Source organism: Cherax quadricarinatus, chromosome 79 (assembly GCF_038502225.1).
Source record: "Cherax quadricarinatus isolate ZL_2023a chromosome 79, ASM3850222v1, whole genome shotgun sequence".
Lineage (NCBI taxonomy): Eukaryota > Metazoa > Arthropoda > Malacostraca > Decapoda > Parastacidae > Cherax > Cherax quadricarinatus.
In genome coordinates this window covers 7734760-7761900 of record NC_091370.1, presented here as the reverse complement: position 1 = coordinate 7761900, position 27141 = coordinate 7734760, and the positions used below count along the sequence as shown (strand labels likewise).

At 41.2% G+C, this 27141-nt stretch overlaps 1 protein-coding gene across 5 annotated transcripts in view; it reads left to right on the top strand.

Annotated features, from left to right (window-relative positions):
- The first annotated feature begins 15378 nt into the window (after positions 1-15378).
- LOC128702756 (luc7-like protein 3) overlaps positions 15379-27141 on the top strand; it is a 121840-nt gene continuing 110077 nt past the window's right edge. For 3 of the 5 annotated variants that reach the window (XM_070101886.1, XM_070101885.1, XM_070101887.1), the window contains exons 1-2: positions 23433-23474; positions 23584-23664. In XM_070101886.1, coding sequence (XP_069957987.1) covers positions 23448-23474; positions 23584-23664 — 108 coding nt within the window. In that variant the 5' untranslated portion in view covers positions 23433-23447. Of the gene's footprint in view, positions 15519-23432; positions 23475-23583; positions 23665-27141 lie in introns of those variants that run through there. The other 2 variants (XM_070101889.1, XM_070101888.1) reach the window with 1 other exon arrangement.

Sequence of the window (27141 nt, the reverse complement as noted above, 5' to 3'; positions counted from 1 at the left end):
GACTGAGGGAGGCCCAACAACACATGAAAATGTAATAATGTTGGTAGAATTACCGACAATATGTAAAGTAAAAGGACACAAGTGCAACTAATGTGACATTTTATTGTGGCAACGTTTCGCTCTCCAGGAGCTTTGTCAAGCCGTTACAAACAGTACATGAACGAACGAACAAGTTCAGGTAAGCTCCCAATGGGATGAGCGGGGAAGACGGGACAGGCGAAGAATCGCGCTGGAGAGGAGTGTTCTTAGTTGTAGAAATAGAGCCAGGGCTTAACACAGCAGCTAAGTCGATCGTGGGACAGACATTGAGAACACACATAGTTGGGACTCCGGTGGGTGAGTGGGGAAGTGTGGACAGACGAAGAATAGTCGGTGAGAGGAAGGTCTTGAGTTGAAGATGAAAGAGCCAGGGCTAAACCCAGCTGCGTGGCACTGCGAGGCAGTGTAGATGGCATAGAGGAGAGAGCAGATTGCAGACAGTGCTCGCTGGCTGATATGCTTCAGGCTGAGGTGAAAAGCTGGTTTGGACGTCAGGAGTCGGGAGGCTCAGGTTGTGTGTTGCGGAAGTGTGTTGTGCGTTTGGCTACACTTCTTTGGTGATGGAGCCACTCTTGAGTCTTTTGAAGTCTCTCTTGGACATGTGGAATAGTTGCATTCTGAGGTTAGAGCAGTTCAGATTCGTCACGAGGTAAGATAGTGCGTTTTCAAAAGGAATTTGGTGAGGTTTGGTGCAGCTGTACTTAACAGCTCCTACTTTCATTAAGTGGAGCATATCAGCTGCGCTCATTTCGGTTGGGAGGTTGGGGGTGGTGTAGAAGGTTAGAGACCCATTAAAGGCTTGGCTTAGGTAACGGTTGCCTGTGGTTTCTTCTTCGGTTATTTCTTCGGCTACTACTTCGTCGTCGTCAGAGGGTTGTTCTTAATGTTCTGGTTCTATTTCGTCTTCTGTGACTGTGTTGAGAGGAGGCAGGGAGTGTTGGTCGGTTGTGGTTTGTTGGGCTGGTGGTGGGTGGTGAAAGGTGGCAGTAGACGGTGGTGTTGGTTCTGGAGTAGAGTCTTGGTCAGAGGTGCGAGTAGGGCCAGGGGTTGAAGTGAAGTTAACAATGTCTGGGATTAGCTTGAGGAGGTCTTGTGATAGTGGTGAGTCTGGAAAGTTGAAGTTTGGCATGTTGTTTAGGCGAAACAGTTCATTGATTGTTGTGTTGAATGAGCCAGGGTTTGCAGCATTAGTGAGGTGTGCATACATCATATAGTATAGCACCTTGGATGGAGCAGCGTCAGGAAGAGCAGAGAGGGACTGGCTGGGTGGAGATGATTGTTGTGTAGCTTGAAGGAGTTCGGTGGTATCTGATTGAATTTTTGCAATGGCGGCGTATGTTGGCGATTTAGGGTTGTTCTTCTTGGTTTCTTCAATGATTTTCATAGACAGGACTTCTTTACGTAGAGGGCATTTTGCTGCAAGGGTGTGGTGAGTACCCTTGCAGTTGAGGCAGGAAGGAGAGGTAGTGGTAGTAGAACATTCCTTGAAGTAATGGCCGTCTTTATCGCAGCTTGTGCAGTACTTCTTCCCTTTCCTATCACCACTCAGGCGTTGAGTGGTGATAGGAGTAGCAGGTCCAGCATAGCAAGATGTGGGCGAAACGTTCGGGTTCTATGTGACTTGGATGGATATGATAGTAGGATAGTAGGATAGTAGGATAGTAGGCCGTCAGACAGTGCGCTAGTAGCCATATCGATGTTGGAGAAGGTTAGCTTGATCATTGTAGAGGCGTTGGGGATTTTGGTGATATGATAGGAAGACACGGTGCTGTGGCTGACATCCTTGTCTATGTCAGATATGAGGATGAGAAACAAGATGGGAGCGAGTACTGTGCCTTGTGGAACAGAGCTTTTCACCGTAGCCGCCTCATACTTTACTTTTGTTGACTACTACTCTTCGTGTTCTGTTTGTGAGGAAATTATAGATCCAGCTACCAACTTTTCCTGTTATTCCTTTAGCAAGCATTTTGTGTGCTATTACGCCATGGTCACACTTGCCGAAGGCTTTTGCAAAGTCTGTATATATTACATCTGCATTCTTTTTGTCTTCTAGTGCATCTAGGACCTTGTCGTAGTGATCCAGTAGCTGAGACAGACAGGAGCGACCTGCTCTAAACCCATGTTGTCTGGGTTGTGTAATTGATGGGTATCTAGATGGGTGGCGATCTTGCTTCTTAGGACCCTTTCAAAGATTTTTATGATATGGGATGTTAGTGCTATCAGTCTGCAGTTCTTTGCTATTGCTTTACTTCCCCCTTTGTGGAGTGGGGCTATGTCTGTTGTTTTTAGTAACTGTGGGACGACCTCCGTGTCCATGCTCCCTCTCCATAGGATGGTAAAAGCTGCAAGAAGCCCCTTCTTGCAGTTCTTGAAGAACACGGAGTTCCATGAGTCGGGCCCTGGGGCAGAGTGCATGGGCATGTCATTTATCGCCTGTTCGATGTCATTTGGCGTCAGGATAATATCAGATAGGCTTGTGCTAACCAAATTCTGTGGCTCTCTTATAAAAAAATTAATTTTGATCTTCGACTCTCAGTCTGGTTAGCGGCTTGCTAAAAACTGAGTCATATTGGGACTTGAGTAGCTCACTCATTTCCTTGCTGTGTAGGACCCATCTTGTTTAAGTAGTGGCCCAATACTGGATGTTGTTCTCGACTTTGATTTGGCATAAGAAAAGAAATACTTTGGGTTTCTTTCGATTTCATTTATGGCTTTTAGTTCTTCCCGCGATTCCTGACTCCTATAAGATTCCTTTAGCTTAAGTTCGATATTTGCTATTTCTCTGATCAGTGACTCCCTACGCATTTCAGATATATTGGCCTCTTTTAGCCGCTCTGTTATTCTTTTCCGTCGCCTGTAAAGGAGCGCCGGTCTCTTTCTATTTTACATCTACTCTTTTTTCTTAAAGGAATAAGCCTTGAGCATACATCGAGTGCCACCGAGTTAATCTGTTCTAGGCATAAGTTGGGGTCTGTGTTGCTTAGTCTATCTTCCCAGCTTATATCGTTTAGGACTTGGTTTACTTGGTTTCACTTTATGTTCTTATTATTGAAGCTGAATTTGGTGAAGGCTCCCTCGTGACTAATCTCATTTTGTCGGTCTGGGGCTCCACGCATACATATCTGAACCTCGATTATGTTGTGATTTGAGTATATTGTTTTTGATATGTTAACATTTCGTATCAGATCATCATTGTTAGTGAAGATGAGGTCTAATGTATTCTCCAGTCTAGAAGCTCTATTATTTGCTGGTTTAAGTTGAATTTTGTGCAGAGATTTAGGTGCCTCAAGTTGATATCACCCAGGACCAAGATGTTGGGGGCAGGAGCTGGCAGATTTTCCAGACATTGGTCAATTTTTGACAGCTGTTCCTGGAATTGCTGGGACGTTGCATCTGGAGGCTTGTAGACTACCACAATGACTAGGTTTTGGTTCTCGATCTTTACTGCTAAAACTTTCAATACATCATTTGAGGCATTAAGCAGTTCTGTGCAAACAAGTGACTCTGCGATATACAGACTCCCCCCCCCCCTTTTCCCTGTTCACTCTGTCACATCTGTATAGGTTGTAACCTGGGATCCATATGTATACATGTGATACTGCATATGTATACATGTGATACTGCATCTTCATGAAGAATCCATTTCTGCTGTGTATGCAATAGTCTAACTTGAGAGATGGTAGTTCTTAAATAATAGTAACTCCAGTTGTGCTGGAGCGAAACCTTTGAAGTTGCTGTATCTGCTGAACCCTTGCTAGAATAACTGAAGCCTTCCAGCTCAGTTTGACAGATTTCAGCACCATGTATGAGCGCCATCCTGCGTGATAGAATATAACAAGGAAACATGGCTAGCTTTTAAAGAACAATAAGGCACAATACCGTTACTGGAACAATATACAAATAACCAGCACATAGGAAAGAGAGAAGTTTATGACGATATTTCGGTCCGACTTGGACCAAAACGTCATCATAAGCTTCTCTCTCTCTCTCTCTCTCTCTCTCTCTCTCTCTCTCTCTCTCTCTCTCTCTCTCTCTCTCTCTCTCTCTCTCTCTCCTATGTGTGAGTTATTTGTGCATAGCTAGTTTTTGTTCCCACTGGGTAATTGTCTTACTGAATAGGGTAGCAACACACTGGTGATGTATTTAAAGTTGGTTAATAAAACATAATGTGACGAACATGGACACTAATATTATGCCTCTGGATACAAAACACTACGAGAAGGCCTGGATGCTGCCTTGATCTGCACACTGAATATAATGAGTAGAACAAGGGGGCCCCTCAGCCTAGCTAAACCCCTACCTCTTCTTAAACTATAAAACCACACAAGAGATGTATCTGGTACACACAAGATGTATCTTGTATACACAAGATGTATCTTGTATACACAAGATGTATCTAGTAGAAATCTTGCAGCGCTTAACCATTAGGTAAACGAACACGAATGCATTCATTCACTTTGACACCTTTATTAAAAACGTTGGGATCATTGAACCTTGATCGCTTCAAATGCCAGAAGTAATCAAGGTTCTAGGATCGAAACGTGTTCAATGCAGTTGTTGTAAGTGAATGCAATCGTGTCCATTTCAATGTAAATGTCGATTGTAATTTGCCATTGTCATACTAGCAAGTAGACCACCAACAGTACTCCACCACTCGCCACCCACACCAAGATTTCATGCCTCAGTTCCCCGACTACGCACCATCTAACACCTAACTTCATATCGATATAAATATGCTTACTGTATACTGTTTTGCACCGACTTGAAAAAAAAAGTCTATTGTACTGGCGATACACTGTCTCAAAACTTTTGTTCAGCATGGCTATACCTGGAGGATGTTCAGGAGGTCAACGACCGCGCGACCCAGTCCATGACCAGACCTCCCAGTGGATCAGGGTCTGATCAACCAGGCTGTTACTGCCGGGCGCACACAATCCAACGTACGAACCACAGCCCGGCTGGCCAGGCACTGCCTGTTGTTGTCTGTCCAGCTCCTTCTTCAAAACAGACAGCTGTGGCGAGGATTGCACTCTCTCGGCTTTATAGGCTGAGAGATACACGTCCTGCCACAAAACTCCACCTATACATTGCTCGTATCAGACCCCTCATCACTTACACTCCACTTGCTTTAACACTGATTGCTAAGACTAACGTTCTGAAGCTACAACGAATACAGAACCGGGCATTGCTCTGGGAGCTGGACGTGAGGTGGCAGGACTTTGCCACGTGCAAGTCACTAAACCTCAGGACTGGCATACCAGCTCTGAACGTCTTTGGAAAACACTAGGTGACAGACAGATTGACAGACTTGAGACACACCATAACTACTGGACTTTCTTCATTGACCACACTATCAGACGCTCTCACAATCTTGAAAACCTCATTAGAGCTCTTTACAATCCAGTTCCTCCACCATTTTACACTTAGCCTTTGCTAAGCCACTTTTCTTGCTCCTTTAATACCTATGTGGTCAAAAGCAACTACCATCCTTTGCTTCAAAATTCTTCATTCCATCCTCTGCTTTTAAATACCATAGTCATGGACGTGCGTCTTTGTGCAGTTAAGTTGAAGAGCTTTGCGTAGAGTCGTTAGGGTCCACCACACAGTCGGATGCTCTGCCAGTCTTGTGGACGAGGAGAAACGGGGAGCACACGCACGAGTCTTATATAATGCCTTACAATGCTTTTGCTGTTGGGTTTAGCCCCGACTCTTTTCCTTTCTCTGTAGCTCTTTCCTCTCCCCCATCCATTCTTCAACTGTCCTCACTTCTCCCTCACCCCTAGTGAGTCCTTACCTAAAAGTCTTCGTTCGTTCGTAAAGACAGCCAGGGGTCTATTGGTAATCCCCTTTATGTATGCTGGGAGGTAGTTGAACAGTCTTGGGTCCCTAACACATGTATCTCTTAGTATACTCGTGGTACCTCACTTTTCATTGGGGGGGATGTTGCACCGCCTGCCGATTCTTTTGCTTTCGTAGTTTACCTGGAAAGGATTTCGGGGGTCAACGCCCCCGCGGTTCGGTCTGAGCCCAGACCTCACGGTGAATCAGGGTCTGATCAACCAGGCTGTTACTACTGGCTGCACGCAAGCTGACGTACGAACCACAGCCCGGTTGGTCAGGTACTGACTTTAGGTGCCTGTCCAGTGCCTTCTTAAAGACAGGCAGGGGTCTATTGGTAATCCCCCTTATGTAGGCTGGGAGGCAGTTGAACAGTCTTGGACTCCGGACACTTGTGTTGTCTCTCAATGTACTCATTGTGCCCCTGCTTTTCATTGGGGAATGTTGTATCTCCTGCCGAGTCTTTTGCTTCTATGGGGAGTGATTTTCGTGTGCAGGTTTGGTACCAATCCCTCCAGGACCTTCTAAGTGTATATTATCATGTATCTCTCTCGCCTGCGTTCCAGGGAATACAGATCAAGGACCTTCAACCGTTCCCAGTAATTTAGGTGCCTTATCGTGCTTATATGTGCCGTGAAAGTGAGTGATTTTCGCGTGCAGATTTGGGACTAGTCCCTCTAGGATTTTCCATGTGTAAATTATGATGTCTCAGTAAGTGAAGTGCTTTATTGTACTTATACGTGAAAGTTCTCTGTATATTCTCCAGATCTGCAATTTTATCTGCCTTGAAAGGGGTCGTTAGTGTACAGCAGTATTCCAGCCTAAAGAGAACAAGTGATTTAAAGAAAATCATCATTGGCTTGACATCCCTTGTTTTGAAGGTTCTCATTATCCATCCTATCATTTTTTTAGCAGACGTGGTAGAGACATTGTTGTGATCTTTGAAAGTGAGATTCTCTGACATTGTCACTCCCAGGTCCTTCACATTAGTTTTTCGCTCTTTCGTGTGGTTGGAATTTGTCTTATCCTCAGATCTAGCTTTTATTTCATCAAGTTTTCCATAGCGGAATAATTGAAAAATGTGCACAATGAACTTCATATTGTTTTCTGAGGCCCATTTGAAAACTTGGTTTATATCCGCTTGGAGATTTACAGTGTCCTCAATGGATGGCACTATCATGAAAATTCTCGTATCGTCAGCAAAAGAAGTCACGGTGCTGCGGCTTACATCTCTGTCTATGTCAGATATGATAATGATGAAAAGGATACACTAAAGTAATGTAGGGAAACAACATGGGATATAATAAGGTAATGTAAGGAAACAACAAGGATACTCTACTATACTTTTACTCGGCTGTAGTTGAGTCGGCAATTTAAAATAGGGCTCTGGTATACCTTATGGTTTCCCTGTGTAACTTTCCATGCGATAATGTGAAAACACCTTTACTGATCGGCTCCAATCTTTCAGATTTATTGTTATTAGGCTGTGTAGGACAAGAAGAACAAGAAGTATCAGTGGCAGAAAGAGAGGTACGAACTAGATTACTACAAAGGGTATTAGCTTGGCGTAAAGTAAGTTTGAGGTCTAAGAATGGAGAGTGTTGTTAAGTTTAGGGAGACTGGGAATATCGGGAAGATAAAGAACAGGAGATTTCACAGAAGCAGAGAGTCTGGGAGAAAAGAAAGTCCGTTTAGCATGTCAGTTGAAAGAGTTTATAAAATCGGAAGATTAGCCAAGGCGAGAGAACGAGGTACGAAGGGTGGAAATAACCGAGTCAAGATACTGAGGGTCATACATGCAAAGGGCACGGAGAAAAAGAGAAACAAGAACACTCTACTTGACAGGGAAAGCATGGTAAGAAAAGTAGTGAATGTACTTGTCACTGTGCATCGGTTTGCGATAAACTAGAAAAGAAAAGCCTGGCACCGAGCGATGGACATGTACATTAAGGAAAGAAAGCAAAGACTTATATTCCCATTCAGCCTTGAACTTGATGGAAGGAGCAAGATTGTTAAGTGCTTCAAGATATGGTTGGAAGAGACTAGAGTCATGTGGCTAAAGAACAAAGATATCGTCTGCATAGCAAAGCCAGAGAGAAGGGCTCATCCCAAAGGTTACAAGAAACGAGGAAAGAGAAGAGAGCCCATAGTAACACCTTCCCTTCGCGCCTCTGTGTGACTAATCAATGGTTCAAGTCGGACCGAAACGTTGTCATAAGTTTCAGTCTCCTATGTGCAGGTTATTTATGTAATACTCTTTTCTGCCACGTTAGAGAGCACAGTCATGCTATTAACTGGTCCTCTGTCAGGACTGTCTACCCTTCCAGCCTTCACACACGCCGCCTTATAAAAGCATCCCTTATACACAACATTTCTAATATGAATCTTAGTCCTGGCTTTGTGTCTGTAGATGCCTTCTTCTCCCATTACATCGTCAAATGTTCCAAAGTTCAAAAACACTCGTGACTTGACCTGATCTTTACCTCTTCTCCTTACATATTCACCTTTCCTATAATTTCTTCGCCTTCCTGTCTTCTGAATAGGTGAGTTCTGCCCTATGGTGGTTTTGTCCCACAAGAATTTTGTCCTAACCCTGTAGGCTACTAGCTCTTATGCAGTGCTCCTCTGTCTTGTTCCTATAGTCTACCTCCACTGTTTCTACTACTATTTCTTCACTAAAACTAGACTTTTTGCCCCCTTTTCTCATTACCACTACTACTTTCTGTTGTCACCTCTATCACTGTTGCACTATTACTACTACTTACTACTGCTACTACTATAATACTACTCTTTCTTGTTTTACCACTCCCGTCCACGGCTCTCCTCTCGTATATATTCTGGCTCCCTTCCCTTCGCATTTCTCTGTGACTAGTCAATGGTTTCAAGTCGAGCCGAATCGTCATCATAAGTTTGCCTCCTATATGCTGGTTTGGTTATTTGTGTAGTGCGGTACACTGACGTAATGAGATTATTATAATCGAAAAGAAGCGCTAAACCTACAAGGTCATACAGCGCTGGGCGTGATAGAATCATGACGTGATGAGAGAAGACATGTACATCAAAAGCAGACTTTTTTTCTTAATACGCTCATCTAAAAGAGGCTTTATCAAGTACCTGATAAAGTCTTTTATATGTGAAACGTCGAATTTACATAAAAACTTATTATTCTCACTATGTGTATTACTCCACATCATGCAAGTATTTACCACAAATGTAGACTTTGCTATTCAACCTCAGTAATAGCAAGTAAGTCTATTTAAAAAATGCTGTTAACCATGTAATGATATAAATCAATAGTTTATGATATAGCAGCATAGCTTATCAATATAAATTCATAGTCACATCCGATGTGGCGGCTGACAAGAACAAAATCAGCTGACTCGAGTCATGTGACTGCATAGCCTCAATACAGAGCGAGGCTGGACTGCCAGTGCCTCAATACTAAGCAGGTAGGTGACGCAGGTGTCGCTGGGCACCAAGACAGTCCCTTCACTATGTTAAAATTAGTAGCTAGCTCATAGAAAATGTTAAATTGAGCGATTAGGTTACCTGTACACACACACACACACAACTAACACACACACACACACACACACACACACACACATATATATATATATATATATATATATATATATATATATATATATATATATATATATATATATATATATATATATATATATATATATGTGTGTGTGTGTGTGTGTGTGTGTGTGGGTGTGTGTGTGTGGGTGTGTGTGTGTGTGTGTGTGTGTGTTTTACAATGGTCTTAAGGGCGCACAGGTGATAATTATAGGCATACCAAAGAATACATCATGTAAATCAAATCACATAATGGGTTGGACTCAAATCCATGACAGGCGAGTAATAAAAATTATTTTCATTATGTAAGTTTATTCAGGTACAATTACGCAATCTTTGGATGATTTCAATTGTATTACATAATACTGCATGTGTAAATTACCTAGGATCATCTCCCCCCTCCAAAAAAAAAAAGTTAAAGTGACTTACACTGTATTTCCATTGCAGGATGGAGTCAAAATGATTACCAAGATAATTTTCACCAAAAATCCTCACGTAGGACCCCAATACTACTACTACTACTACTACTACTACTACTACTACTACTACTACTACTACTACTACTGCTACTACTACTACTACTATTATTACTATTACTACTACTACTACTAATAATAATAATAATATTAAATATTTATTTCTACAAGTACATGTACTATGTAGAGAACCCCTTATTATACAGAGCATTTCCGGCAAATTAGGTCAATTTTTGTCCCCAGGATGCGACTCACACCAGTCGACTAACACCCAGGTACCAGTTTTACTGATGGGTAAAAATAAGTCACATTTTCTGACTTTTGGAGTTAACTTGGGTAATTTACACACGTCTCTGGGTATGATAATTGCACTTATGTGTAGCTGTACCTAAAAGAACTTGTTTACTTAATAACCTTATGACAATGTTTTGGACCATCATAGACCAGACCATGGTGCCCCGTGGCATGGTAGGTAACACTCGCCTAGAGTTTACCTGGAGTTTACCTGGAGAGAGTTCCGGGGGTCAACGCCCCCGCGGCCCGGTCTGTGACCAGGCCTCCTGGTGGATCAGAGCCTGATCAACCAGGCTGTTGCTGCTGGCTGCACGCAAACCAACGTACGAGCCACAGCCCGGCTGGTCAGGAACCGACTTTAGGTGCTTGTCCAGTGCCAGCTTGAAGACTGCCAGGGGTCTGTTGGTAATCCCCCTTATGTATGCTGGGAGGCAATTGAACAGTCTCGGGCCCCTGACACTTATTGTATGGTCTCTTAACGTGCTAGTGACACCCCTGCTTTTCATTGGGGGGATGTTGCATCGTCTGCCAAGTCTTTTGCTTTCGTAGTGAGTGATTTTCGTGTGCAAGTTTGGTACTAGTCCCTCTAGGATTTTCCAGGTGTATATAATCATGTATCTCTCCCGCCTGCGTTCCAGGGAATACAGGTTCAGGAACCTCAAGCGCTCCCAGTAATTGAGGTGTTTTATCTCCGTTATGCGCGCCGTGAAGGTTCTCTGTACATTTTCTAGGTCAGCAATTTCACCTGCCTTGAAAGGTGCTGTTAGTGTGCAGCAATATTCCAGCCTAGATAGAACAAGTGACCTGAAGAGTGTCATCATGGGCTTGGCCTCCCTAGTTTTGAAGGTTCTCATTATCCATCCTGTCATTTTTCTAGCAGATGCGATTGATACAATGTTATGGTCCTTGAAGGTGAGATCCTCCGACAAGATCACTCCCAGGTCTCTGACGTTGGTGTTTCGCTCTATTTTGTGGCCAGAATTTGTTTTGTACTCTGATGAAGATTTAATTTCCTCGTGTTTACCATATCTGAGTAATTGAAATTTCTCATCGTTGAACTTCATATTGTTTTCTGCAGCCCACTGAAAGATTCGGTTGATGTCCGCCTGGAGCCTTGCAGTGTCTGCAATGGAAGACACTGTCATGCAGATTCGGGTGTCATCTGCAAAGGAAGACACGGTGCTGTGGCTGACATCCTTGTCTATGTCGGATATGAGGATGAGGAACAAGATGGGAGCGAGTACTGTGCCTTGTGGAACAGAGCTTTTCACCGTAGCTGCCTCGGACTTTACTCTGTTGACGACTACTCTCTGTGTTGTTAGTGAGGAAATTATAGATCCATCGACCGACTTTTCCTGTTATTCCTTTAGCACGCATTTTGTGCGTTATTACGCCATGGTCACACTTGTCGAAGGCTTTTGCAAAGTCTGTATATATTACATCTGCATTCTTTTTATCTTCTAGTGCATTTAGGACCTTGTCGTAGTGATCCAATAGTTGAGACAGACAGGAGCGACCTGTTCTAAACCCATGTTGCCCTGGGTTGTGTAACTGATGGGTTTCTAGATGGGTGGTGATCTTGCTTCTTAGGACTTGACTTAAGAAATCGTAATGACACGATTGCAAATAAACCATACCCCCGGCCGGGATTGAACCCGCGGTCATAGAGTCTCAAAACTCCAGCCCGTCGCGCTAGCCACTAGACCAGCTAGCCACAATAAGATTCATCCAACTAGGTATATTTCTACACCATAGGAAAGTTAGCACAGGCACCTCTGTGACCACAAATGCAAGTTTTTACAGACGAATCGTCTGTAAAAACTTGCATTTGTGGTCACAGAGGTGCCTGTGCTAACTTTCCTATGGTGTAGAAATATACCTAGTTGGATGAATCTTATTGTGGCTAGCTGGTCTAGTGGCTAGCGCGACGGGCTGGAGTTTTGAGACTCTATGACCGCGGGTTCAATCCCGGCCGGGGGTATGGTTTGCTTCTTAGGACCCTTTCAAAGATTTTTATGATATGGGATGTTAGTGCTATCGGTCTGTAGTTCTTTGCTGTTGCTTTACTGCCCCCTTTGTGGAGTGGGGCTATGTCTGTTGTTTTTAGTAACTGTGGGACGACCCCCGTGTCCATGCTCCCTCTCCATAGGATGGAAAAGGCTCGTGATAGGGGCTTCTTGCAGTTCTTGATGAACACGGAGTTCCATGAGTCTGGCCCTGGGGCAGAGTGCATGGGCATGTCATTTATCGCTTGTTCGAAGTCATTTGGCGTCAGGATAACATCGGATAGGCTTGTGTTAACCAAATTTTGTGGCTCTCTCATAAAAACTTCATTTTAATCTTCGACTCTCAGTCTGGTTAGCTGCTTGCTAAAAACTGAGTCATATTGGGACTTGAGTAGCTCACTCATTTCCTTGCTGTCATCTGTGTAGGATCCATCTTGTTTAAGTAGGGGCCCAATACTGGATGTTGTTCTCGACTTTGATTTGGCATAGGAGAAGAAATACTTTGGGTTTCTTTCGATTTCATTTATGGCTTTTAGTTCTTCCCGCGATTCCTGACTCCTATAAGATTCCTTTAGCTTGAGTTCGATGCTTGCTATTTCTCTGACCAGTGTCTCCCTACGCATTTCAGATATATTGACCTCTTTTAGCCGCTCTGTTATTCTTTTCCGTCGCCTGTAAAGGGAGCGCCTGTCTCTTTCTATTTTACATCTACTCCTCCTTTTTCTTAGAGGAATAAGCCTCGTGCATACATCGAGTGCCACCAAGTTAATCTGTTCTAGGCATACGTTGGGGTCTGTGTTGTTTAGTATATCTTCCCAGCTTATATCGGTTAGGACTTGGTTTACTTGGTCCCACTTTATGTTTTTGTTATTGAAGTTGAATTTGGTGAATGCTCCCTCGTGACTAGTCTCATTATGTCGGTCTGGGGCTCCACGCATACATGTCTGAACCTCAATTATGTTGTGATCTGAGTATATTGTTTTTGATATGGTGACATTTCTTATCAGATCATCATTGTTAGTGAAGATGAGGTCTAGTGTATTCTCCAGTCTAGTAGGCTCTATTATTTGCTGGTTTAAATTGAATTTTGTGCAGAGATTTAAAAGCTCGTGTGAGTGTGAGTTTTCATCAGAGCTGCCTCCTGGTGTTGTTACTGCAACAATATTATTTGCTATATTCCTCCATTTTAGGTGCCTTAAGTTGAAATCCCCCAGGAGCAAGATGTTGGGTGCAGGAGCTGGAAGATTTTCCAGACAGTGGTCAATTTTTAACAGCTGTTCCTGGAATTGCTGGGATGTTGCATCCGGAGGCTTGTAGACTACAACAATGACTAGGTTTTGGTTCTCGACCTTTACTGCTAAAACTTCCACTACATCATTTGAGGCATTTAGGAGTTCTGTGCAAACAAGTGACTCTGCAATGTACAGGCCAACCCCCCCCCTTTTTCCTGTTCACTCTGTCACATCTGTATAGGTTGTAACCTGGGATCCATATTTCGTTGTCCAAGTGATCCTTTATGTGGGTCTCAGTGAAAGCCGCGAACATTGCCTTTGCCTCTGCAAGCAGTCCACTGATGAAAGGTATTTTGTTGTTTGTTGCTGGCTTTAGACCCTGTATATTTGCAAAGAAGAATGTTATCGGACTGGTGGTATTGTTGGTACTGGGGGGGGGGGGATTTTTTTTCCGGCATTAGTATCTGTATCTGTTGGTTTGGAGTGGAGGCCATCGACTGTGGTTCCACTCTGTGTTCGTGGTTCAATCCCCGGCCGGGTGGAAACCTTTCCTTGCACTTACTGTCCCTGTTCACCTAGCAGTAAGTAGGTATCTGGGTGTAAGTCGAATGTCGTGGGTGGCATCCTGGGAGACAAGATTGAAGGACCACAATGGAAATATGACAGACAGTCCTCGATGACGCAGTCTTTCTTGGGCTATCCTGGATGAATAACTCTCCGGGGTTAAAAATCCGAGCAGAATTTTATCTCTTATCTAAACTCAGTGGTCCAGGGAGGATCGAAACGTCGTCAAAAAAGTTCTCTCTTAACTGCAGGTTTTTGGTGATTTTTTCTCTCCACGATAAACCCCTCAAGGGAGGCTCTTTGATGCTAGTGAGGGACTCTTGATCTAGTGAATTGGATCTGCGCTCCATTGCCCTGATTTAAGCCCTGAATGCCTTCCAGCCCTCCCCCACAGGCACTGTATAATCCCTAAGGGTTTAGCGCTCCCCATATCTCTATGCACTACAAGTACATGTACAAGGTATACGGTCCTAGCTAACATCCATGACATACTACTATATAGAAAGCTGCTTGTTATGTAGAGTATTTCGGGCAAATTAGATCAGTTTTGTCCCAGGATGCAACCCACACCAGTCGACTAACACCCAGGTACCTATTTTACTGATAGGTGAACATAGACAACCAGTGTAAAGAAACACGCCCAATGTTTCTACCCTCGCCGGGAATCGAGCTGGGCCTTCAGCGTGTGAAGCGAGAGTTTTTGCCACCAGACTACGGGCCTAGATAATGTGATTTTTTTTATTCTTCACAGTCAAGGTACATAATGGGTCCAGGAGCTAGAATAAAGCATCATGTTTCCTAAACAATAACTTATTTATAAAAGTAAAGGAAAAAGTGGGACAAATTAAATTAATCATAATGATCAAATGTGTCGGGATTATTTACAAAACAATCTCGTAAATTAATGTTAATTTTATTATATGTTCTTTAAAATATGGAGGTACCTAAAAGTTTCTACATTTGTTACTTAATATCTGAACTTTTTTATAAGACTGTAAAGAAGAACAGTTGCAGTGAGAGGCTTGGGTACAATACAATTCTTTATTTCTAAAACACTGTGCATTTAAAATATACAATAATCTGAAGACCCATGGGATGCACAACATTTCAGGCAAAACTAAGACTCGTCCTATAATCTATATGATTTTATTTTTAATTATATAGGAATTTCATACCTGGTATTAATAGGTTAGGGTAAAATATATAACTACACTTTTTTCCGTCTGAAGAGTATTTACATGCTTTAGTAAGTTATTATAGTAATAAATGCGTATTTATCAATGAGGAAACATCGTTTAAATGCATGGTAGTGAGTAAATATATGTAAAATAAGTGCTGGAGGTAAGTTCCAAATATGTTGGTGGACATGTGTGGTCAAGATGGCGACGCAGGCGGCAGCTGCGCTTCTCGACGAGCTTATGGGACGAGCCAGAAACGTCCTACCTGAGGAGAGAAATAATCTACTTAGCTGGGATTCACCAGACGTGAGTCATGTCATTTGTATATACCTCTGAGTGCCGATACTCTGCAAGTGGGACGAAGGAAAATGCAAAAGTGTCGTCATTCGTATTTTTTCCTGTGTCATTTTGTTACTGGGATTCAGGGCGTGTTATTAAGCCTTTGTTAATGTGTGTGTGTGTATGGTGAGTGTGAGGTAGTGTTGGTGATGGTGTTGGTGAGGGAGGAGGTGATGGTGAGGCTGGGTTGTGGCTAATCATGATAAATAAGACGTCAGGTAGGTAAGTTGTCCAGGCAACAGAGGTGAGATAAGATACTCCAACAACCACACAAACACTAAACAAACAATTTACGTAATTTGCTTTAATTATTAACATTTGTCTGCCAATACTAATGTGTATAATGTAAGTATAAAATAATTAGATTTGTCAATATATACAAATTATTTAACAAATTGCGTACACAAAAGTTCATACTGGAGGCCCTAATGTCCTATTATATCTTGCTATATAATAATAACTTTAATAAAGTGTCAGAGATGTAAAGTAGAGTGAGGTATAGCTGCTGTTAGGAACGTACAATTATCACATGTAGTGTAAATTACCTTGGATAACCCAGTAAAAAAGACAAAGCGACTTATTTCCAATAACAAAAAAAAAAAAAAAAAAAGGCACAATACCGTGACTGGAACAATACACAAATAACCCGCACATAGAAGAGAGGAGCTTACGACGACGTTTCGGTCCGACTTGGACCATTTACTTGGTCCAAGTCGGACCGAAACGTCGTCGTAAGCTCTCTTCTATGTGCGGGTTATTTGTGTAACGGCTTGTTTCCATTGGGGTCCTAGAAATATTTACTATTAAGTGGGTTACTTTGTCCGGAATAGATGTGTATGTGCACTGCAGATTAGTTTTTTGTCGTGGAAATATAAAATATATTGCCAACCAGCTAAACCAAAAATAACCCAGTATATAATAATAAATTATGTTACAGTACTGTAGAAGGGGAAAGCACATGAATAATTCATTGAGGAAGGGTTAATATAGTGTAGTAGTGATGGTATTTGTTGAGATTATGACCAGTGACCTGGTAACCCAACACCAGATCACTGGTTCACTGCACTACAGTGGTGGTGGTAATTATTATTATTATTATTTATTATTATTTATTATTTTGTTTAATTTATTATTTTATTTATTTTATTTATTTTATTTATTTTATTTATTATTTTATTTATTTTATTTTATTTATTATTTTATTATTTATTATTTTATTATTTATTATTTTATTATTTATTATTTTATTATTTATTATTTTATTATTTATTATTTTATTATTATTTTATTATTTATTATTTTATTTATTTTATTATTTTATTATTTTATTATTATTTTATTATTTATTATTTATTTTATATTATTTTATATTATTATTATAATTGCTACTGTATGACCCTTATCGGTTTAGCACTTAGTTATGATTATAATATGATTATTATTTTACTATTTTGTTATTAATAGCTAACATCTTGATAGGTAGCATTTTCCACAACAGATAAGTGCATTTCCCATGTTATTGATGTGGATATGTTGATGAAGTTAGGGAAGCTGTGATTTCGTGTATAGGACAAGGAGGAATAACATCTTGTAGGAGTGAGGAAGAGCCAGTTGTGAGTGTGGGGGAAGTTCGTGAGGCAGTAGGTAAAATGAAAGGGGGTAAGGCAGCTGGGATTGATGGGATAAAGATAGAAATGTTAAAAGCAGGTGGGGATATAGTTTTGGAGTGGTTGGTGCAATTATTTAATAAATGTATGGAAGAGGGTAAGGTACCTAGGGATTGGCAGAGAGCATGCATAGTTCCTTTGTATAAAGGCAAAGGGGACAAAAGAGAGTGCAAAAATTATAGGGGGATTAGTCTGTTGAGTATACCTGGTAAAGTGTATGGTAGAGTTATTATTGAAAGAATTAAGAGTAAGACAGAAAATAGGATAGCAGATGAACAAGGAGGCTTTAGGAAAGGTAGGGGGTGTGTGGACCAGGTGTTTACAGTGAAACATATAAGTGAACAGTATTTAGATAAGGCTAAAGAGGTCTTTGTGGCATTTATGGATTTGGAAAAGGTGTATGACAGGGTGGATAGGGGGGCAATGTGGCAGATGTTGCAGGTGTATTGTGTAGGAGGTAGGTTACTGAAAGCAGTGAAGAGTTTTTACGAGGATAGTGAGGCTCAAATTAGAGTATGTAGGAAAGAGGGAAATTATTTCCCAGTAAAAGTAGGCCTTAGACAAGGATGTGTGATGTCACCGTGGTTGTTTAATATATTTATAGATGGGGTTGTAAGAGAAGTAAATGCGAGGGTCTTGGCAAGAGGCGTGGAGTTAAAAGATAAAGAATCACACATAAAGTGGGAGTTGTCACAGTTGCTCTTTGCTGATGACACTGTGCTCTTGGGAGATTCTGAAGAGAAGTTGCAGAGATTGGTGGATGAATTTGGTAGGGTATGCAAAAGAAGAAAATTAAAAGTGAATACAGGAAAGAGTAAGCTTATGAGGATAACAAAAAGATTAGGTGATGAAAGATTGGATATCAGATTGGAGGGAGAGAGTATGGAGGAGGTGAATGTATTCAGATATTTGGGAGTGGACGTGTCAGCGGATGGGTCTATGAAAAATGAGGTGAATCATAGAATTGATGAGGGGAAAAAGGTGAGTGGTGCACTTAAGAGTCTGTGGAGACAAAGAACTTTGTCCTTGGAGGCAAAGAGGGGAATGTATGAGAGTATAGTTTTACCAATGCTCTTATATGGGTGTGAAGCATGGGTGATGAATGTTGCAGCGAGGAGAAGGCTGGAGGCAGTGGAGATGTCATGTCTGAGGGCAATGTGTGGTGTGAATATAATGCAGAGAATTCGTAGTTTGGAAATTAGGAGGAGGTGCGGGATTACCAAAACTGTTGTCCAGAGGGCTGAGGAAGGGTTGATGAGGTGGTTCGGACACGTAGAGAGAATGGAGCGAAACAGAATGACTTCAAGAGTGTATCAGTCTGTAGTGGAAGGAAGGCAGGGTAGGGTTCGGCCTAGGAAAGGTTGGAGGGAGGGGGTAAAGGAGGTTTTGTGTGCGAGGGGCTTGGACTTCCAGCAGGCATGCGTGAGCGTGTTTGATAGGAGTGAATGGAGACAAATGGTTTTTAATACTTGACGTGCTGTTGGAGTGTGAGCAAAGTAACATTTATGAAGGGGTTCAGGGAAACCGGCAGGCCGGACTTGAGTCCTGGAGATGGGAAGTACAGTGCCTGTCCTCTGAAGGAGGGGTGTTAATGTTGCAGTTTAAAAACTGTAGTGTAAAGCACCCTTCTGGCAAGACAGTGATGGAGTGAATGATGGTGAAAGTTTTTCTTTTTCAGGCCACCCTGCCTTGGTGGGAATTGGCCAATGTGATAATAAAAAAAAAGAAAAAAAAGTTATTGGTATTATGTAATGTTGATGAGGGTCTGACCCTCCTATTTAATTTGTTTAGGATAACTTAGGAATGGCAGCCATTTTACTAACATTACCAAATCATCATTCAATTAGAGGTTTATGCAAATAAGCATGTTCAAAAATTAATGGTGTATAGTGTTTTCAGAACTGGCTGGTGATCGGTATGACATTATATAAGAGTTAAACCCAGTCTTTTGTGTCTCCTTAAGCAGGCATTGCAAAGGACATCACAACTGGTTTTCCTTAAGCAATTGACTGCAGAAAATTACCCTCCCATGTTAAAGAAAATAAAGAAAATATCAACCAATTCATAGATGAAGATCAGGAATTCCTTATCAGGAAAACTTTAGTTAGGAGGAAAATAACATAATATTACTAATAAAATAGTGCACTACTAGTAAGCATTGAGCTGAGGTGAACTTATCACTTGTAAAATGTGTTTTGAACTAATAGGACAATAAAGATCAGCTTGATAGGTCAGAGACTGGGCTGGGATTTGTTGGAGAATTTAGCTTCCATCACTCCAGGTGTTGAATTGCCCGCAATAGTTTGGTGCACAGTGAAATTCATTACAAGTCAGTAATTTTTTTTTATAGATAGTATTGTATTTGTCATTTTGTACTACAGTGATAATTAAATTTTTATTAGCCTTTTTATTTACTGGCTAGAATATGTGAGGGTATCCATTTTTTTGTTCTGTGATTATAAGTGTGGATGATTTCTATTTTTGTAGGATAGTTTTGGTATGAGAGTTTTGTGGGTGTGCCTTTTTGTTTTTTTTGTCAAAAGCACTGAATATCGCATGTTGTACTACTTATGTGTTACTATCCTTTCCTTGTTGGCTGCTTAGAGATACTGAGTTGTAATCATGATGACTAATACTGTTGCTGCACCATGAGTAGGCAGTATACAATGGTGAAATTATACAATGGTGAAATTATAATTTAATTTATAATATATTATATGTGTATAATGTATCTATGGAGGCAAAAAGGGGTATATATATGAGAGAGTATATGGTACCAATATACTCTCACAGTTGACCCCTGAAACCCTCTCCAGGTACTCTTATATAGATGTGAAGTATTGGTTGTGAACGTTGCAGTGAGGAGGAGGCTGGAGGAAGTGGAGTTGTCATGTCTGAGGGCAAAGTGTGGTGTGAATATGCAGAGAATTCATAGTTTGGAGATGAGGTGCTGGGTTATTATCCAGAGGGCTGAGAAGGGGTTGTTGAGGTGGTTTGGGCATGTAGAGAGAATGGAGCAAAATAGCATGATTAGGAGGGTGTATAAATATGTAGCGGAGGGCAGGCAGGGTAGGGGTCACCCCTTGGGAAGGTTGGAGGGATAGGGTAAAGGAGGTTTTTGTATGCTAAGGACTTAGACATCCAGCAGGTGTGTGTGGATAGGAGTGGAAGCAAGTGGTTTTTATGATTTACATGCTTTTGGAGTGTGAGCAAGGTAACATTATGAAGGGATTCAGGGGAAACTAGTTAGCTGGACTTGAGTCTTGGAGGTGTAAAGTAGGGTAGGGATATTTGCAGTTTGGAGGGTATCTGAACTGCAGTATCCATGTGTTTTTGGCAAGATAATGGAGTAAGTGATGGTGTAAGTGTTTCTTCTCTTTTTGGTCACTCTACCTTGGTGGGAGGCAACTGGATGTGTTTACCTGGAGAGAGTTCCGGGGGTCAGTGCCCCCGCGGCCTGGTCTGTGACCAGGCCTCATGGTGGATCAGGGCCTGATCAACCAGGCTGTTACTGCTGGCTGCACGCAATCCAACGTACGAGCCACAGCCCAGCTGGTCAGGTACCAACTTTAGGTGCGTGTCCAGTGCCTGCTTGAAGACTGCCAGGGGTCTATTGGTAATCCCCTTTATGTATGCTGGGAGGCAGTTGAACAGTCTTGGGCCCCTGACACTTAATGTGTTGTCTCTTAGCGTGCTAGTGACACCCCTGCTTTTCATTGGGGGGGGGATGTTGCATCGTCTGCCGAGTCTTTTGCTTTCGGAGAGAATGATTTTCGTGTGCAAGTTTGGTACTAGTCCCTCTAGGATTTTCCAGGTGTATATAATCATGTATCTCTCCCACCTGCATTCCAGGGTTAATAAAAAGAAAACATATATAATATATAATTTACATATTTATGCACGTATATGTAATAATAGTAGCTATTCTTGTGTGTTTTACAGACATGATTTTCAAGATAAATATGCTAGAGATTGTCTTTGAATACTGAACATTCATGCCCTGGAGCAATGTTACTAGTCATCCTGATAGGCAAGAATTATATTGGGATAAGGCAAAAATCATGTGGGGATAGGTTCATTATTACACATTTTAGTTATGGAGTTATGAGAAATTGTCACCTGAAGATTATATAAATGAAATTGCAAGAAATGCATATATTATAGTAGCTAACTATAAAATAGCTTTCAGATATATGAATGTAGAGGTGCTGAAAAAAGTTATGTACAGGATATGTATATTGGACCAGAATTGGACTATGCATCTGGTGTGCAATGTCTAACCTTGAAAAACTGAAGATTATATAAATGAAATTGTGAGAAATGCATATATTATAGTAGCTAACTATACAATAGCTGTCAGATGTATGAATGTAGAAGTGCCGAAAAAAGCTATGTGCAGTTGGACCAGAATTGAACTATGCATCTGGTGTGCATTGTCTGCACATGAAAAAAGAAAATAGATTTAGATAGTCCAAAGAGGAGCTCCAAAATGAATCAGAGGTAAATGATGAGTTATGATGAAAGACACCCATGTGGGCTGATAGGAAATGAGGAGATATGATACTATAGCTGTAAGGTTACAATAGGATATGGAAGAATAGATAGTGTTTTTAGTACTTTTAACAGAGCTAGTAGAAGGCCATATATAAATTAAGAAATGGGGAATGTATGAGATACATGTACTGGGAATTTTTTTCCTTACAAATAGTGATAGAAGAATGGAATAAATTGAGAGGAGGTAGTAAGTGCTACAGCTATTGGGAATCTAAACATTTTTATGATGAACATAATGAAGATGAGACACTGAGCATAGCTATGCTCCTGCAGCTACATATAGTTGTGTTCTACTGTAATTAGTGATTTCCATCATAATCAGTTATCACACCTGTTTCTTCACAGGCATGGGTACTGTCCTTGGATTAGTGGTAGCACTTAGAGAGAGAAGTGCAGCATAGTGTGATCTTTTATTAGTGATGTTTTTCCAGGCATTGGGCTTTATTGAGCCATGGACATGAGCCTGGAGAGGGAGGTTAAGTATATGCAGGTTAGCACAGTGAGATAGAGTGTGAGGTTAGGTGCCAGACAAATAGTGTGTGGAGAGGGGGGGTAATGCCTAGCTTGGGTCAGCAGGCCTGTTGCATTGTTTCCCTGAGCCTTTGCTACATGGGTAGATGACCTAATCATCATCTGGTGAGTGGCTCAGTTTTGTTGTAGAAGCTATTGTTTTGGTTGAAATTGTTGGATACTGTATGCTGAAGAGTACTGATTCTGTCTGAGTGTCCTTGACAATGAGTAGTGCTTCCCCCCTGTTTTAATTAATTTAGTTGTGGGAGTTTAGGCTTGAAATATAGGCATTATACGCAAATAACCTGCACGTAGAAGACAGGAGCTTACAATGATGTGTCTGTCCGACTTGGACCATTTACAAAGTCTCGCTAACGAAAAGAAGAGGAGGGAGTACATATAGGGCAGCAGACAGGGACGGGACGAGAGAGGTAGTAGGAAAGGAGGAAGAGAGTTAGTAGTAGTAGTATTAGTAGTAGTAATAGTAGTAGTGGTAGTATTAGTAGTAGTAGTATTAGTAGGAGTAGTAGTAGTAGTCAGTCAGTAAGTCAAATGCTAAGAAAGAGGAGCACTGCAAAGGAGCTAGGGGCCCACAGAGGGAAGGAGCAAGAACACAGAGGGGGGGAAAATAAAGGACAAATACCCAAGGCAGAAGAAAGAAGACACAAAGGAGAAAGAGGAAAGGGGGAAAAGGGAGAAGGGAAAAAAAAATCAGGTTAAGTCATGGGTGTTCTGAAGTTTGGAGCATATTGCAGTGTAATGGAAAAGGAAGGCATCTACAGAGACAAAGCCAGGACTAAGATTCATACTAGGAAAGTTGTGTATAGGGGAGGATTCAACCCGATGGCGACTGAAAGTTAGAAGTAGGGTAGACGGTTTTAGCAGAAGACCAGTCAGTAGGATGACTGTGATCTCTGACATGACAGAAAAGAGCATTGTTGGTGTCAGGTTATTTGTGTATTGCTCCAGTCATGCTATTGTGCCTTTTTTTTTTTTTTTTGTTATTTATATAGGCATTATCCAAGTTGTCAATTTAACTATTGTATTGGTGTGCAGAAATGCATTTGTGGAGTTCTCTGGATGTCTCATCCATGTATACATATTTTATTGTTGTGGTTGCAGGGGATTGTGTATACCTGTGCTGTGGCTGTCTCCTCTACAGGTGATGCCCTTGATCACAGTGGAGACCATGGTGGTTACTTGGAATTTGCTTTGAAGATTAGTACTGAACATTATATGTATTTATTTTAATTAAAGGCATTCTGTATTCTGTATATATTTACTTTTCTCCCGTTTTGCAGGTCTGCCGCCACTTCTTAGTAAAATTCTGTCCACATGACCTCTTCACAAATACCAAATCAGATCTTGGTCCTTGTGAGAAAGTAAGTGCAAAATTAAAAAGTTTTTTGAAGCAAGAAATATGTTTTACTAACATTTTTGGTGCAGTTACGTAGAATGATTATCACCTGGCATTGATGTTGCTTGTAAGTGGATTGGTATTTACTTTAATTAAAGTGCTTACTATTTGGAATATATATGTCCTATGGAGGATTCAGTTTTGTTGCTACAGTTCTAGATTTTTTTTTTAACAAGTCAGCCGTCTCCCACCGAGGCAGGGTGACCCAAAAAGAAAGAAAATACTTTCATCATCATTCAACACTTTCACCTCATACATAATGACTGTTTTTGAAGAGGTGCCCCGATACAACAGTTTAGATACATATATAAAGAGATATAACATATCCCACCAAACTGCCAGTATCCCAAACCCCTCCTTTAAAGTGCAGGCATTGTACTTCCCATTTCCAGTACTCAAGTCCGGCTTTATAAAAATAACTGGTTTCCCTGAATCCCTTCACTAAATATTACCCTGCTCGCACTCCAACAGCTCGTCAGGTCCCAAAAACCATTCATCTCCATTCACTCCTATCTAACACGCTCACGCACGATTGGTGGAAGTCCAAGCCCCTCGCCCACAAAACCTCCTTTACTCTCCCTCCAACCTTTTCGAGGACAAACCCTATCCCACATTCCTTCCCCTACAGATTTATATGCTCTCCATGTCATTCTACTTTGATCCATTCTCTCTGAATAACCAAACCACCTCAACAACCCCTCTTTATCATAATATTTACACCACACATTGCCCTTAGACAGGACATCTCTGCTGCTTCCAACCGCCTCCTCGCTGCAGCATTTACAACCCAAGCTTCACACCCATATAAGAGAGTTGGCACCACTGTACTTTCATACATTCTCTTCTTTCCTTCCGTAGATAACGTTTTTTTGTCTCCACATATACCTGAATGCACCACTCGCCTTTTTTTCTTCATCAATTCTGTGGTTAACCTCATCCTTCATAAACCCATCTGCTGATATGTCAACTCCCAAAATCTGAAAACATTCACTTTTTCCATATTCCCTCTCTCCATTGTGATATCCAATTTTTCTTTATCTAAATCATTTGATACCCTCATCACCTTAATCTTATCTTTGTTCACTTTTAACTTTCTACCTTTACACACCCGCCCAAACTTGTCCACTAACCTTTGCAATTTTTTTTTTTTAGATACTCCCATAAGCACAGTATCATCAGCAAAAAGTAACTGTGTCAACTCCCAATTTGGATTTGGATTCCTCATAATTTAATCCCACCTTTCTCCCCAACATCCTAGCATTTACCTCTTTTACAGCCCCATCTATAAATATATTAAACAACCATTGTGGCATTACACATCCCTGTGTAAGACCTACTTTTACTGGGAAGTAATCTCCCTCTCTTCTACATGCACCCTAACCCGAGCCTCACTATCTTCATAAAAACTCTTTACAGCATTTAGTAACTTACTACCTATTCCATATACTTGCAACATCTGCCACATTGCTCCCCTATCCACACTATCATATGCCTTTTCTAAATCCATAAATGCAGTGAAAACTTCCCTACTTTTATCTAAATACTGTTCACATATATGCTTCATTGTAAACACTTGATCCCATCAGTTCCAGCTCCTTTACCCCCTTTCATTCTATGTAATGCCTCATGCATCTCCCCCACACTCAGGTCTGCTCTTCTTCACTCCTGAAATATGTTATACCTCCCTGACCAGTGCATGAAATTACCACCTCCCTTTCTTCATCGGCATTTAAAAGTTCCTCAAAATATTCTGCAATCTACCCAATACCTCTAGCTCCCCATCTACCAACTCCCCTACTGTTTTTAACCGACAAATCCATTTGTTCCTTAAGCTTTCCTAACTTGTTTATCTCACTCCAAAATTTTTTCTTATTTTCATAAAAATTTCTTGACAGTGCCTCTCCCACTCTATCATCTGCTCTCCTTTTGCACTATCATCACTCCCTTCACCTTTCTTTTACTCGCCATATACTCTGCCATATACTCAGGTTAGGGTGTGTAGAAGAGTGGGGGACTACTTCCCGGTAAAAGTAGGTCTTAGACAGGGATGTGTAATGTCACCATGGTTGTTTAATATATTTATAGATGGGGTTGTAAAAGAAGTAAATGCTAGGGTGTTCGGGAGAGGGGTGGGATTAAATTATGGGGAATCAAATTTAAAATGGGAATTGACACAGTTACTTTTTGCTGATGATACTATGCTTATGGGAGATTCTAAAGAAAAATTGCAAAGGTTAGTGGATGAGTTTGGGAATGTGTGTAAAGGTAGAAAGTTGAAAGTGAACATAGAAAAGAGTAAGGTGATGAGGGTATCAAATGATTTAGATAAAGAAAAATTGGATATCAAATTGGGGAGGAGGAGTATGGAAGAAGTGAATGTTTTCAGATACTTGGGAGTTGACGTGTCGGCGGATGGATTTATGAAGGATGAGGTTAATCATCGAATTGATGAGGGAAAAAAGGTGAGTGGTGCATTGAGGTATATGTGGAGTCAAAAAACATTATCTATGGAGGCAAAGAAGGGAATGTATGAAAGTATAGTAGTACCAACATTCTTATATGGGTGTGAAGCTTGGGTGGTAAATGCAGCAGCGAGGAGACGGTTGGAGGCAGTGGAGATGTCCTGTCTAAGGGCAATGTGTGGTGTAAATGCATGAGTATGTTTGATAGGAGTGAATGGAGACAAATGGTTTTTAATACTTGACATGCTGTTGGAGTGTGAGCAAAGTAACATTTATGAAGGGGTTCAGGGAAACTGGCAGGCCGGACTTGAGTCCTGGAGATGGGAAGTACAGTGCCTGCACTCTGAAGGAGGGGTGTTAATGTTGCAGTTTAAAAACTGTAGTGTAAAGCACCCTTCTGGCAAGACAGTTATGGAGTGAATGATGATGAAAGTTTTTCTTTTTCGGGCCACCCTGCCTTGGTGGGAATCGGCCAGTGTGATAATAAAATAATAAATATTTCAGGGAAACTGGTTATTTTCATATAGTCGGACTTGAGTCCTGGAAATGGGAAGTACAATGCCTGCACTTTAAAGGAGGAGTTTGGGATATTGGCAGTTTGGAGGGATATGTTGTGTATCTTTATACGTATATGCTTCTAAGCTGTTGTATTCTGAGCACCTCTGCAAAAAGTGATTATGTGTGAGTGTGGTGAAAGTGTTGAATGATGATGAAAGCATTTTCTTTTTGGGGATTTTCTTTCTTTTTTGGATCACCCTGCCTCGGTGGGAGACGGCAGACTTGTTGAAAAAAAAAAAAATACTCTGCTCTTCTTATAACACTTCTGCTTTGTAAAAACCTCTCATAAACTACCTTCTTCTCTTGTATCACACCCTTTACTTCATCATTCCACCAGTTACTCCTCTTTCCTCCTGCACCCACCCTCCTATAGTCATAAACTTCTACCCCACATTCTAATACTGCATTTTTAAAACTATTCC